The sequence below is a fragment of the Strongylocentrotus purpuratus genome, unplaced genomic scaffold (genome assembly GCF_000002235.5).
Source record: "Strongylocentrotus purpuratus isolate Spur 01 unplaced genomic scaffold, Spur_5.0 spur5_contig_853, whole genome shotgun sequence".
Taxonomy (NCBI): domain Eukaryota; kingdom Metazoa; phylum Echinodermata; class Echinoidea; order Camarodonta; family Strongylocentrotidae; genus Strongylocentrotus; species Strongylocentrotus purpuratus.
In genome coordinates this window covers 871,754-887,473 of record NW_022145561.1, presented here as the reverse complement: position 1 = coordinate 887,473, position 15,720 = coordinate 871,754, and the positions used below count along the sequence as shown (strand labels likewise).

At 38.5% G+C, this 15,720-nt stretch overlaps 2 protein-coding genes across 2 annotated transcripts; one reads left to right on the top strand and one right to left on the bottom strand.

Annotated features, from left to right (window-relative positions):
• Positions 1 to 458: 458 nt before the first annotated feature.
• On the bottom strand, positions 459 to 12,148 carry LOC115917978 (28S ribosomal protein S9, mitochondrial-like). Its single transcript, XM_030995706.1, has 10 exons — positions 12,057 to 12,148; positions 8,959 to 9,079; positions 7,326 to 7,429; positions 6,341 to 6,514; positions 5,727 to 5,812; positions 4,113 to 4,188; positions 3,130 to 3,255; positions 2,342 to 2,493; positions 1,521 to 1,690; positions 459 to 784 (listed from the first exon to the last, which is right to left on the bottom strand). The coding sequence occupies exons 1-10, from the start codon at positions 12,135 to 12,137 to the stop codon at positions 693 to 695; spliced, it is 1,182 nt and encodes a 393-aa protein (XP_030851566.1). The 5' UTR covers positions 12,138 to 12,148; the 3' UTR covers positions 459 to 692.
• Positions 12,149 to 12,338: 190 nt separating this feature from the next.
• Positions 12,339 to 15,675, top strand: LOC100889370. Its single transcript, XM_003729821.3, has 3 exons — positions 12,339 to 13,146; positions 13,614 to 13,731; positions 14,934 to 15,675. The coding sequence occupies exons 1-3, from the start codon at positions 12,828 to 12,830 to the stop codon at positions 15,124 to 15,126; spliced, it is 630 nt and encodes a 209-aa protein (XP_003729869.2). The 5' UTR covers positions 12,339 to 12,827; the 3' UTR covers positions 15,127 to 15,675.
• The last annotated feature ends 45 nt before the right edge of the window (positions 15,676 to 15,720 follow it).

The window sequence follows — 15,720 nt, the reverse complement described above, 5'->3', positions numbered from 1 at the left end:
GTGTATATCTTCCTCTGCATAATTGCATAATTGAAGAATGAACTACAATCGGCTCATGAACAAGTAACATCCGAAACTACCACTTGTCCCCAGTAGAGACCAATACACCTATAATGTAGGTGTATTGATGCAGACCTGTACATGTATCTTCTGTGCAATATGGAGCCTGACAAAGCATGGGAAGGTCTTAAAGGGAGTGTGTCATGACGAGACTATGTGTTTTTCCTGTGGCCCTACCCGGGGCCAATCGGGTATAATACGACTACGGACGAGGCGACCGCAGAATTCATGTGCGCGCAACATAGGCGAAACCGAAGCGTGAGGGGAACTTCGGTCTGTTTCGCGAACGCTAGCGCGCGCTGACCCAGGTAATCAAGTCCATTCGTTTACGTGCAGTTGTCCAAAAGAAGACGTAGATGGCGTTAACCAGTATTTCCCATGATACACTCCCTTTAAAGTTGAGGTGTCAAGGCATGATCCTGTGAGATGTGCTCCACCATTGTCCAGTTTGAAATTCACATTGCTGCCTGTTTCCTATAGATAGTACATTCCCACATAACATATTAGAGAGATAGTGGTGACCCGGCGGACGTGTGTTCAACTCTGCTGCCCTCGTATTTGAGGAACATAACAGGAGAGTATCTTATGATCTTCAAGATCTCGGTAAGATCTTGAGCATCCCAAGGCAACGGTTATCTTTTCTTCCAGGTGAACTTCTTTCTGGCTCCAGCTTGCCCTGGCTTCTTCCTCTCTCTAAGCCTAGGATCTAATGTGAGCAGTCCCGCTGTAAGAGAGAGAGAGGGAAAGAGAGAAAGAGAGAGAGAGTGAGAATGAGTGAGAGAGTTTTACAAACCTCTCTTTAGTATGTTGAATACACCTAGTCGTCTGATTGGTCGAAATTGGAGTCATGATTTCAGCCATGCCCGCAAAGAAACGAACTGTGCCTGTTGCCCCGTAATGGTCATAGTTAATGACAAAGATGCCCTTTGCTCGGGTAATGGGCATAGTTAGATTTTGCTGAGATCCCCATTGGTTTATGTGTAAAATTTTCTTTATGCGAGGCGGATACCATACAGTGTGTGTGCAATTCCCGATCGATCGCAACATTCAGGCAACTTTCCATCTAAGATTAACTGACAGTGTCTCAGATTATCTGTGATGTTTTAACCAATCTTTACTCAAGAAAAAGAGTAATAAGGCAAGAATTCTTTGTAGGCTATTTTGTGAATTTGGTATATAAAAGATATATGGACTGCTTTAATATTCAAGGCATAGCAGGATGTAACGACCCCTTGAGCCTACAGAAACGGTTATGCCTCTCATAGCAGTCAATATTATTATTATTATCTGTATCAAATTATATACACTTAAATATTGTATCAAACCATATTATGTTCATGAAAATGTATGATGAAAAAAAGAAAAAAGATGCAGAAACCAATAAATCAAATCAAATCAAATATATCTATAATATAAGAAATGGTTTCAATGGATGGTAAAGAAGAGAAAAGTGCATTCACCTTGTCTCATCTGCTCAATCTTCTGCTGGTCCACGAAGCTACACAGCGCCCTCGAGATAGCAAGTCGGACAGCCCCGGCCTGACTGGTCCTGCCCCCTTCAACCACCTCACACTCCACATCAAACCGGCCCAAGGTCTCCGTGAAGTTAAAAGGAAACAGGATTTGTTCTCTGTGGAGAGAGAGAGAGAGAGAGAGAGAGAGAGAGAGAGAGGGAGAAGGATAAGAAATGTTTAACTTGACCTAAGTCTATCAACTACATTACTGCTTTAGCCAATTTGAAGTGCTCATATGTTTTTAGTGATTACAACTTTAAAAAATTCATAACTTTCTTATATCTACGGTAGTCAATTTTCATCATTTTGCCTCTCTGATTTTTCTGCTTTCTTTTAGAGTAGTTGTCTATTTGGGTTGGATTCCACTTTAATTAATCTATTAAGAAGAAGAAGAAGCAGAAGAAAAGGGGGAAGGAGGAGAAGGAGAAAGAGGATGAGAAAAACAAGAGGAAGAGGAGGAGGAGGAAGTAGGAGGAGAAGAAAAAGAAGAAGGAGATGATGAAGAAGAAGAATAGATAAGTGGTATAGCTCCAATATTATTACCCCAGCTTTAGCATGGCTGTTGTTACAATGCTCTAGCATTTCAAAGAATTAATTCCTGCTTGGTACTGATTTACTTCACCTGGGTTGGGTGTAGCAGATGCAGATTAATGTCATGTCAAAGGACATTCATGTCGTGGTGGGGAATCAAACCCTATACCTTATGACCTGTAGTCCAGTGACTTATCCACTAGACCACAACAACTCTACTATGAAGGTGGACCTACCTTACTCGCACCCAGGTAAAATACTTGAGAAACTCCATTCCATTGACTGTGACTTGACCTTTCCCTTGATCCTTCAGCGTGACCCAGGCCTTAGCGCTCTTCCTCCAGGCATCCCCCTTGCTGTAGGGTTGACCATTCTCGTCTTCTAGAATCTAAACAAAAACAGTTTCAAAATTATATGAAAATTAGCATGATTGAAGATTTGAAAGTGTACCAATAATCTAAAAAAAAAATTTGTTATGTAAAGCTAGAATACATATAACCAACCTAAACAATATATATCTAACACAAAATTTACCAAGCTTTCTATTGGCTAACAGATAGGGAGTAAAATAAATAAAGAATAACATAAAACAGCGCACACGGAACCCAAGTCAAACCTGGGTTCTGTGTGAGCCCTACTTTAAGTGAGCGTGTGCATTGAGTTTTCATTTCAGGTACACTATATGATTTTACATCAAACATGATTTGAAACTTAAATGCACCAAGAGATGAATAGTGCATATGAACATACAGTGTAGGTCATTGTTACAAAATAATGTTTCATAGGTATAACATACGTTTTAACAAATAAATATCTAGTGGACTGCCCTGAAAATCTGGTCCTAATGACGAAAATATCGTAAGATGATCTTGTCATTTAAATTGTATGTTCTTTCAAATTTGACACTCAGTTTTTCATCATCTCACAAACAAATTAATTTGTGTAGCGCCCTCTGCAACAAAACTCAACTATCCCTTTAAGCCTCTTGTTATGGATGCTGAAGAAGCTAGAAGAGATTGCTTACTGGACTAATGACTTCCTTGCTGAGCTCGGCGACTAGTTCTCGTCTAAACTTGTGGATATAATCGCTGACTTCACTCGCATACGGTAGCTGCAGTATCCTCTCCAACAGACTGATAAAATTTAAATACTGTGGGTAAAAGATGGATGGAAAATTATAGATGTTATATAAACCAGTATCATTTTGAATTCTTATTGTTGATCGTAAAAATAGGGTTAAATCTCAATCTGCACTGTGAATAACTATAAGTCATCAGACTTTTTTAGTTTTAGGAGCTTAAATGTATTAAAAGGAATTCACAAATTGAAATGGTTTGTTCTAACACATAAAAGGTAAAGGATGATTGGAGATGCTTACAGTTAAATAATATTCAAATACACAAGCGGTTCCATAAAAAAATCAGTTGAGATCAGTGAGTACAGTCATCTAAAATTACCTTTTGAATGAATTTCATTATCATAAATAATTTGAGATTTGCATAGATGTAGTGATCTCACATCTCAAACATTCATAACTTTCTTATGATTGGTCAGAATCATTTCAAACTCCACCTTCCTGTTTCTCTGATTTGTCTGCTTCTATTCAAATGAACTCAAAGAGCGTATTACAAGGGTTGCACTACCCTTCAATACTAATGTTTCTAAGCCAGTGAAAAAATACACGGGGCTCAGGGCGAATTTGCCCCCGAAATGCCTAAAAGAGCCCCGTAAATTTGCATAGAGTTCAATGCAAAATAAATTTTAGGGTGTTATTCTTATGCAGGCAAGCTTGAAAAGTATCCCCCGAAAAATAAACATTAATTTTTTCCCTGTCTAAGCGTTGTACTATTATTAAATAGGCATTGGCAGAGCTACCCTGATTGCGTTTCAATAATTTCTTCCTACCAGGTACCTATCTACATCACCTGGGTAGAGAGTGGCATATTCCTCCCAACAAATAAAGAGATAGAAATAGATATCATAAAAATGATACCAATAAAAACAAACCTCCTTGTCGGACAGTGCTTCTACTACTATTCTCTCAACAGACGCTTTGTCTATCCATTCACTCCTTGCAAGGTTCCTGCATTCAAATTCAAATAAAATCAAAGTAATAGGGTCATTCCATGTCAAATCACCCAAAAAATCTGAAAATCTTAACCCGACCATTTTTGATTTTGATGAAACTTAGTGTACTTGTTGAGTGTGATCTCACAGCACCAAATCCAAAATTTTAGGTCAATTGGGTGAGGGGTTTGGGAGATACGGCAATTTTGAGATTTTTTTCAAAAATGGGGGTGGCGGGCCTACCTTTGAACCCTTGTATCTCGGGATCTAATGGGTCAATCTTCACAAAATTTGTAGTGCTGGAAAGGGTATTCAATAAGGATTCCAAATCTGCCACCATTTTGAAGATTTGTACATGTTGGGGTACTTTGACCTCTTGACCGGGTAATTGTCGGGTAATTGTCCTGGGGGGGGGGGGGTGAACATTTCCTGGGGGTTAATTTTTCAGGGGGGTAATTATCCTAGAACCGACTCGGAGGCCTAAAGCCATACATCCTGTTAACCCTTTAGGCCTATATGAACTTGTCATTTTATTTCCATTCAAGTACTGCTGACATCTAGAATGGATATGACTAGAACAAAGAAGCATGTGGAATATGTATGTTGTACTGTGCATATTGCATGTATTGTATACATTATGATAGGGTTTATTGTGAATATCTGTAAGTATGGATACTTTCAATCCTTATTGCTCCTAAACAAAAAATATTATATCTCTGAAACTTTTATATGTTTAAGTGAACATGTCAGAGATTACATTTCATAAAAAATGTTGTGAAGGTCACGTGATCCACAAGGTCAATTGCAAGGTCAAATCTTAGGTCAAGAGGTCAAAGTACCCCAACATGTACAAATTTTCAAAATGGTGGCAGATTTGGAATCCTTATTGAATACCCTTTCCAGCACTACAAATTTTGTGAAGATTGACCCATTAGATCCCGAAATACAAGGGTCTAAAGGTAGGCCCGCCACCCCCATTTTTGAAAAAATCTCAAAATTTGGTGGGCCGTATCTCCCAAACCCCTTATCCGATTGACCTAAAATTTTGGATTTGGTGCTGTGAGATCACACTCAACAAGTACACTAAGTTTCATCAAAATCAAAAATGGTCGGGTTAAAACCATTGGGTGATTTGACATGGAATGACCCAATAGTCAAATATTAGAAAGTATACATCCACTACTAAAAAGACTTCTTTTCCCTACAGAAGGGTAGAATAATTGTCCGGGGCCAAACTCCAGGGGAGTGTTTCACAGAGACTAAGATCGACTCTAAGTTGGACTTAACTATGGCAGGCTGTTCATGCCACTGTTTGCTCTCGCCATTATGATCTTAAGATATAGTATCTGTCCTAGGAAGGATTTTGGTTCATCGGTCAAAATCTTTTAGGTGTACAACATTTAACCTGATCTTGTGACCACCTGTCTACAAACACCTTCTTTTTTGCCTTTGAATAGTATTTCTCATGTATGAAAGACACCTGCATAATATAAAGACATTCTTCCTACAGTCAGTCTTCCACATTAGCTGTCAGTATATGTTCACAGTACTTACACAGGATGAGTTTCATGTATGAGGATTCCTTTTCTTATCATCTCGTCCTCCTTAGCGATGACTTTATTTGCTTCATTCACTGTGTCCTGCAGAAAATAGGTAAAATATTTGTTAATAAAAACTTCAAGACGAGCGTTCAGTTTTCATGATGGAAGAAACCAGTGGTATATATATAGAAATTTACAGATGGAAAGAGAAAGTTGGGTGACAATATCAATCGCATATGGTGTAGAAATAATTACAGTATGTAGGTAAATATTTTCAAGTCTCACATTCTTCCCCCTCTCCCAACTCTTCTATCTCTCTCTCTCTCTCTCTCTTTCTATCCTTTCCTTCTTCTGTGTCTGCTTATTTCTATCCATTTATCTTTTGCTTCAGTAAATGTCTGATTCTGTCTCTTTCTACAATTTTCCTTGCCATAACCTGTTTCTCATAAACTTTTTTTTTTTCCGCATTCAACCATTTTATAATATCCTCTAAATCTATATCAGCATGTTATTTTGAGATGAACAAAGTCTTCGCCAGAAGAATGCCCAACAAACAAACAAATTAAAAATCATTTCACACACTTGACACATGCAATTGAGAAATATACTTCCATCTTCTTAACTCACATGCATGAGATTATAGTAGTTTGGTTTGCCAGTGTAGAACAAGGCATCAAAGGGTCTACCATCTGGTCCAAACTGGGCTGCCTTCTGGGGTGGGTAGTAGTCTGCTGGAGGCTTCATCATAGGCCTCGCCTTCTTATCAAATAGACCCGATGGGAAGAGATACTCAATGGCCCTCTGGAAGGTACAAGAGAACAAGCATTAAAGATAAAGACCAGTTCTGGTCGTGCGATTGCATTGTGAAAGAAATGTTGTGGAATCGATCAGAAAAGGTTGATCATCTAGTATATAAATATTGGTGTGTACTGCAAGGTTCTGGAATCATCAAAAGATTGAGAAATTTGGCCCAGTCTTGGTAAAGTTACAAGCACTGTACACAGAAAGACATATATGGGACTACGTGACACGTGCGCTATATCTATCAGGTCCAAATAGATATAATAATTTACCAAATATATCAATTAGTAGGCGGTTTCCCAGCAAATTTGTTATCATCATGTAGATCTATTAGTCAAAACATATTCTTTCACATGATTGGTGATTATAGCTTCTATTTCATTTTTTGAGAGGGGGGCATTTCCAAAACTGGTCTTTACCTTTAACTTCATTTTCTTATTTTCATTGGAAAAACAGTTGGGAAAATTCAAAATGGTTGGGAGAATTTACTGTTAATCGCTGTTAGAGGGTGTTGCACAGTGACGCCTTCAAAGAAAACCTTAAATATCTTTGTGGTTTGAGAATTTTCTCAGGATATTTTGCCTGTTAGAGGGTCAGTACAGTATTAACAGGAATATAATAAGTACCATTTCATACAAAAAATTACACAGTTTTTTCATCATCAACCATCAACAATGTTACCGAGTCACTTTGATGAGAAGTTTATTGTGTTATTCAGTAACTAATGCAAAAGTATATACACTGTAAGTTGATAGCAGAATTAAAGTATCTGAGCAGAGTCTGTAAAATGAAATGAGAAGTATAGACTTACATCTACATCTTCTTGTTTAAAGTCCTCTGGATCCTCCCCCATCATGTTGGCAAGGTGACGTCGCCCTCGCTCATAAGATAATTCCTCTCGTTGAATCAACGTATCTGAAACAAATCAGACGATAAAACACATAACATTTCATTTCTTAAGTATTTTGTGTGTACTTCCAAGTCTAACAAGCTTTATATATTCCTTATCAATGAGTACAGTGTATATGCCATTTCTCGACAAAACTCCTATATTGGTAGCCTAAACCTAGCGGTTCATCTCAAAGATTGCCAGTCATGACACATTCAGATTTCTTCAAGAAACTGTGAATGCATAACAGTTATTGTTGATGTTTGAAACTTGATAAAGAGGGCAGATTGTTTCTTTTATTTACTTTTGACAAGAATACACTTGTAACTAAGCAAGTGATGCCTTGGAGAATGTGCAGAGGAGGGCCACTAGGGTTTGTACCTTCATTCAAACGACTTGGTTATGACGAGAGACTGAAGGTGCCTATGGCTTTTAAGTTATAGACGAGCTCTTGAGGCGATATGATAGAGACTTTCAAACTGCTCAAAATATATGATTCTAATGCAACTCCTCTCTATTAAAGATAAAGTTGAGTTCTGGTCATGTGAAAGAAAAGGTGTGGAATGGATCAAAAAAAAGTTGATCGTGTAGAATGTAAGTATTGGTGTGTACTGCAAGGTTCTGGAGTCATCAAAATCATAATAAATTTGACCCAGTCTTAGTAAAGTAATAAGCACTGTACACAGAAAAATGTATATGGGACTAAATAAAAAATGTCGGGGCTACTAACCTTGATTTCCTTATCTTTCTATGCTCATTACTCAGCCAGTATACATTTTCTACCAAAATTGTTTCGCAAATAACATTTATTTGTACTCTTGAACAATCAGTGTAAGTTTTGTTTGATTCTGTGAGAATTCATTTTCTTTTTTTACCAGAAGTCAAGTTTATCTTTAAGATATAGGCAAGCTCTTGGCGATATGATTGAGACTTTCAAGCTGCTCTATTTGCAACTCCTCTCTAACTCTAAGTCTCTCTTTGAGCTCAGTACCACTAGTACTAGGGGAACACAGATTTGAAGCACAGAGCAGACAAAAGTATTCAGAGTAACGTCTTCTCTACCAGAATAATTTGTAGAACAGCCTTCCAAACCAATTTGTGGAGGCTGATACTGTTTTTCAGTTTAAAAAAAAGGCTGGATAAGTTTTGGCAAAATGCTGAATTTAAGTACAATATTTACAAAGCAGCTTCCCCAGATCGCACCCATACTGCTGGAGTACAAGCAATTACCCAGGATCTGGACTAGGCTTAATCTGGACATAGGCATCTCAACCTGCATCAAGAAGTCCACCTAAGTAAGTAACTTTAAGTAAGTACAGTATGTTCTCAGGCCTTAAATTTCAACATTTTTAGGGCAAGGCCACTTTTCTGTAGGGCACATTTTTATATTACAGCACAAATAGGAAGAATTGGAAAGGGCACAAAACTCTCCAAGGCCAATGAGAGGGGCATTGAGGCCGATCAAAAGGGCATCCACGGCCATGGCCTTGGTGGCCTTGGATTAATTTAAGCCCTGATGTTCTACAGCGGTTTGAAGAAGCAAATCTACTCTTACCATAAGCTGTTCTTCTGTCTTGGGCAGCAGCAATCACGGCAGCTACAGAATCTTTCTGTTTCTTCTCTTTCTTCGACTGGACATCTGTGGAGAAGAACTTCCATTGTTGGGTGTCTATAACCTATATTTTAATGACGAAGAGACAACAACAGAACATGGTTTAACTGTTACAACACTCAGAGACCCATAGCCATGTGGAGCAATGGGGAACATCTACTAATGTACTAGTATTAAAAACAAAACAATTATACTGTACATGTACTGATGTATTGAATGAGTCTACATGTAGGTAAGATTGAACTTAATTACAATCGTCAAAGTCTTTTCACATATATGTACTTTGCTACAAAATATCACCCCTCCCCCTATTTTAAACGGTTACTGCGCATAAAGAAAGATGACGTCAACAGGGCTGTCAACTTTTGGGGAACTGCTTCGAGGGAGATGGTATGCAATTTTTTGGCTCAACAAGGAAGGGGGGGGGGGGGTGTTGAGTAGGAATTTTTTTTTTAAAATCAAAGTACTCACTACCCCCCCCCCCCCCCATATGATACGAGTACGCTGTCACCGGTTCTTTGTACACGTCTGGGGGGAGGTTTTTTCATAAACCGCGAGATTGCAGGAGAGCGGGAGGGAGGGCGTGGTGGCGGGAGTCTCCCACTACGAGCTGGTGGGACGGTGGGAGAATGAGCGTGGTGGAGCGAGACTCCCTCCAAATGCTGGAGGGTTGACAGCCCTGCGTCCAATGATAGTAACACTAGTTTAAAATATAGCTGCAAAGTGCAAGAATTTCAATACAGAGCTAAATTTTGACGAGCAAATTCCTGTTATTAGTGGAAACAATGTAGTTTAGCTCTAGGCCTAGATTCTATGATCAGTAGGGGCACTGGTCCTAGAATGGATCAAGGATATCCTCATAAACGCAGACAAAATGTGTCCTCAAAAATAAGGGTTGTCTGCATTTTCGAGGACGTTTTTTTTCATCGGCGCTTTGGGGGTTTCATGTTACAGAACGGCCTGCTGCTGGCGATGCCAAAATGGATTCTTCGGGGGAAAATAACCCTAGTTCACCGTCTACTTTTATGGGTTGTCTGTCTTCCCAAGGATTTATTGCTCATAATGTGAAGGTTTCTGTACAAAGTCAATGTAAAATGCATCAAGAAAATTATTGCAGAATCCGTTTTTTGCATTGCCAATGCACCGATCAAAAATATGAAACATCTGCGAAAATGCAGACGGTCCTTATTTTTGAGGACGCATCGGTCCTTATTCTCCTTATTCTCGGACCAGCGCCCCAACTAGGCACATTCATGGGGCACTAGAGGGCGCTTCGGTCGCGTACGAAAATCTGAATGGCCTTGCTGCGGTGGGTCGGCAATAATCAGCCCAAAACTTGGATATGGGAGGTTGGAAGGATATATCTTTTTTATAATGTTATCCGGTCTTACCCTTAACCATCCTATGTTTAATCTATGTAAGAATAACATGCGAGTATGATAAGAGAAACATCGGGACCATTACTGAAGTAACTTTTAAAATATTAGCCTAGAAATGACCACCAAACGGAAAAAATTGACATTTTTTCCCGGCAAATCTTCATAAAATCTGAATTATAAACAATTCACATCTAGGTACACTAATACAAATACGATTTTCTGAAAATTCAGGTACGATTTTTTAAGTTTTAAGTTTTAAGTTTCTTTCAAGTATATTTCTGCGCATTGCTTCAAAATCACCCTTGATTTTTTTTTTTGCAACGAATTTGATACGAGGTCCGCGAGTGTTCCCCGTTCCTTGCGTGTTGAAAGTTTGGTAATACATAGTTTGCATTGACTCGCGCACGAAAAAATGGTCAAAAACAAAATGTCAAAGGAAGAAATAAACAAGCTTTTGTAAAGTTATAAGAGTTCTACCGAGGTTTCTTTGTCGATTTAATTTATTATATAGTCTCAATTAGAATTCAGAATTATCTCACTGAAAAGTTAAGAAACCGACGATGTTCTCGATCGTAGTTATTTTCATTTTGCCAGCAGCCGATCTAGCGTTGTTTGGGCAAAAAGCTAGGCCGCTGCCTTCCCACCGCGAACCTTTCCGAGTCCCGCTAAAATGGCGCGCTGCGGAGCTCCGAAGCTGCGTTGGTATCACTGCAAACTCTCAGCCGGCTAGCTCCCCACGACGGACCATTCGCGGTATGTTGAGAGTGTGTGTGTGAGGTATGATTTTGGATTCGAGAACGCACGTAACGCAACCGTGCGCGTCATTTAGAGCTGTCGAATGTGTACGACCAATTTTACATGTACGATTTTTAGTACAGATACTTGGTCAGTTTTCTTCTTATATCTTTGGTTTTACAACATTTAAAAATATAATTTCTTCAAATCTGCTCCTGACTCGGTTCAGACTAATTGTCTGATGTGTTTTCAAGTCAATTTTTTGAATATATTTTTTTGCATGAATTTGCCTACCCCAACTGATAATATTGGAGCATAAGTGCTTTGGATAGATCTATGCATCCGCTAAAATTGAGTAGATTTAGGCCTTATTAGGGCACAGTTTTGTGGCAGGATCTGGCCACAAAGTTTGCACAGGAGACCCTATGGTCAGCTTCTGTCTCTAGAAAAAGGAGGTGACCCTACCCAAATAAGAGGCTAACCGTCTAGTGAACGAAACAGACAGAAATTTTCAATCTAGATTTAGATCTACGTACATCTGCACACACTGACACAGCACCTAATCCCACATCAGTACGAGAATTCACCAGACGGTGGCATGTAGACTCTACTTTACTAGTCTTTACTTAGTTTGGATTGACACTTCAGTCAGAGCTTCGCGAGCGAGCGAGCGAGCTGCGCTCATCCCGATATGATATGCACGAGTTAGCTTTCGATTCACTCCCCGTAAAATAGGCCGTACCCACTGGGCATGGGCTGGGGTGGTGCGTCTTGCATGACCGCTGCAACTACCACTGACGTTGGCCATGGAGCACTCTAGTGAGTCTATTCTAAGTTTCACTCGATTTCGTGATAAATGTTCCATACTTAACACAACATATACAATTATACATTTGATATTTTTCGAAAATATTCACCAATACTAACCTGCAAGGCACGACTATGGTGTGATATTCGCAATAACTTTCCACCGAAAACTCGGAAAAGTCGCCCACCGTGCGCTGCCATCTTTATTCTCCAAGAACACTTGAGATTTTAAATATAATTTTTATTTTATTAAGCAATAAAATAAAGATATTCACTATCAAAATATTTTATTTTCATCAGTAATATTAATATTTATATAACTGTATGGTTTTTATTTTTTATTACATATTTTAGAATAATTAATTAATATATGAACCTTTATTTATACTTATCACGAAATTAGCAAACCTGTATTCCATACCCTTGGATTATACGATTACGACCTTGGGACTACGTGCAAAAATGAGCATCGAATCGTTTTATGCCCACTACATTTTTGACAAATCATTTAATGATTTAATGTTTTAAATCAGTCACAGATTTGGGCTTTAGTGGTGTACACACACGATCAGGTTAGTTTTGAAGGTGAAATTTCAAAGTATAAACGATCCAAATTGTATCCAACTTCATCTTTGAAATTGAATTTCCAATTCGTCAGCAGACGACGAGCGCAAGCTCATATTTCAGTCAAACTCTAGGCCTTCTCCCAGCTTTTGAAAGACATTACTACTTATCAGTTACTCTATAGGCTAGCAGTCTTCACGGAAGTCAATTATTACTTTCACAAATTGAGTTGAGAAGTATTCCAATTTGCCCAAGATTATCAACCAGCCTGTTTTCACAAGAAATTTCGTTGAGATCAAAGAAGAGTTGAGTAGCAATCGGATCAGGATGCAAGTCGGTCAAATAGGCAGCAGAGCAGTCATGACACTGTTTCATAGAGGGATCAACATGTCCAACCAAAACATAAAAACGTTCAGCCTCGGCCTCAGGAAAATGGCAACATCACCCAGTAAAAGCCTCGTCAATTCAAGCGGATCTAGGCCTAGTGTCGTAACACAGATGGGACGTGCATCTACTGGCAGACAACTTCTTCTCAGGAGTGAGCTTTCTTCTCAGCAGATTGGCGGAAGGTGGTTATGTGATAAAACGAACAGAGTCGTTGAAGTGGATGGAAAAACAAGCAAAACCCCTGAGAAAGTACAGCAAGGTGATTTTTATTTTCATTTTTTTAATTGTTTTATTTTGTTCTGTTCTGTTTTGTTTGTTTGTTTTCGTTCATGATTATCAGACCAAGAAATCTCAATATTTGTTATGTAAATCTATTTCACAAAGTAGATATTCATAGGACTCTTTAGGAGAAAGATATTTTTTACCTTTGAAAATGTGCGAATAAATAAATTTATTCACAAAATTCTCTTGTACTCAACCTGTTTTTGTGAAACCACAACATGTCCATGTACTTACAGTACAGTATGATTTGTATAATAATATGTTGATATCGCAAATAATATTGAATATTCCATAATTCTAGCATACAAATTTTCAAATTAAATTAGTTAACTGTTTATAGACCCTTCTACAGTGTTCTAATTGGACTACCGGTAAATCATTTTGTTTCATAATCGTTTGTTGACCTTTTCTTTTCTTTCTTGTCTTTTCATGATCTGAACACAGTTGCCAGCAATCAACAGCATGAACACTTCAGTGCAAGAGCTCCTTCTGGTTTTGATAAGCGTCTCCTAGTGTCCTTTGGAAAATTCAAGAGTTCAGAAGAAGTGCCTGATCTGGTCTCGTACGTATCATGATTAACAATAAACAATGACATTACATGATGTAGTCATTCTTGTGTCCAGGAAGCTATATTTGATAAATATTGCTGGAGGCATTTAACAAAAAAATGTTTCTCAGGCAATTAAATCACCCCCCCCCCTTCACACACACACACACACCCTTTCTTCATGGACAAATCGAATTTATCTCTTTGGTTAAAGATAAAGACCAGTTTTGGAAACGCCCCCCTCTCAAAAAATGAAATGGAAGCTCTTATTACCAATCGTGCGTAAAAGAATATGTTTTGACTAATACGTGATGATACATATTTGGTAAATTATTATATCTATCCGGACTGGATAGATATTGTGCACGTGTTGCGTAGTCCCATATACATCTTTCTGTGTACAGTGCTTGTAATTTTATCAAGACTGGGCCAATCTTTTTTTTTTGTTTTTTTGTTGTTGTTGTTGTACAAGGGTGAGATACTGTAGATTAATGTCTTGCCAAAGGACACTAGTGCTATGTCGGGACTTGAACTGCAATCCATGTCATCCATACCCTAGTTGGTGACGTATACACTTCTCTTTGGTAGTAGTTCTTTCAGAAGGGGGAGGGGGGGGGGGGGTAGGTGTCCTAGGGCAATTGCCATAATGCTGTTATTAGAGGTACCGGTAGTTTTTTTTCTTTACAAGGGAAGGGGGGGGGGGGGGGGAGGTGGTGATAATGTTATAATAGCTTCATTCTATTTTTGTAATGCTGTTTATAATGCAGAACAAGAATCAAAGATATCACCATTCTGTCTCCAGGAATTTCATGGCTTCTAAAGTTTTTTCTTTCAATGATCGTTTGGACCTGTTTGTCAATTCTACATTTTTATAAGCTGAATAGAACATACCTGTAAGAGTATTTTATAGTGTACTACTGGTTCAATTAATTTGGATGATGTTACTGGTATTTTAATTTAAGATATATGTACACTGTACATACTGTACATGGACACTCACTGTACATGTATGATTTGGGTTTCACCTTGATTATTATAGTAAAATCTATTTTTAAGGCTCACCTTGGATAAAACATATAGAACACTGTAAAATAAATAGCTGTAATGTGTTTATGAGAATTAAACACAAGTGTATTGAGGACCCTTCTACTCACACATACACTTATATGCTAATAAGCATATTTCATTCAAACCTTTTCTTCTCTTTCATATGTTAGGGTGCACCTGTTGAATGCGACGAGGAACAAGTTTCGTGTGTATGTCAACATGTTCATTGCGTTCCTGACCATGTTCGGCTGTGGGGTCATGATCTATCGAGGCCACCAGAGGGCCGGCACTGGCGAAACCATCGCTGACCACAACATGCGTCGCCACCCACAGCACTATAAGCAACCAGAGCAGAAAGACTGAGTATATTAAAAGAGAGGTAAAACTGCCACATGTATGTGAGCACTAGCTTGCCCAATTATGTAGGCAAGTGAGCAAATGTTTGAAACAAATATTGCTGTTGAGTTGCCCATACATGGAAATGGCAGGCACAGCATGATTCGACTGCTGATTATAATGTGTGACACAAATTAAGATAAAAAGTTGTCAACAAAACTGATTTGGGATCCAAAATCATTGAAATTTTTAGCATAATCAGCTTCATTCTGGAGCCAAATCAGTTTAGGAGCAGAAGTTTGAAAAACATATTTGTCTCTAGTGATGTGATGGTTTATGGCAAGTAGGTTTTGACATTGGACCAGCAAATAATAATTGTAATTTTACTTTGTAATATATATTTGCCTAGAATTTTAGTACTTGTACTTAATTTTACCATTTGCAATGGGGTGAAAGACATTGGTATTTACCCTGGCCATATAGCAAAGTGGCCTTCTAGAAATGGCAATCATAGCATCAACCAAGGACCCCATTTACTACACCTGGGTTGAAAGAGGCAAATGTAGGTGAAATGCATTGTCAAAAACACAAGCATTGGGCTACGATTTGAAGCTATACTGG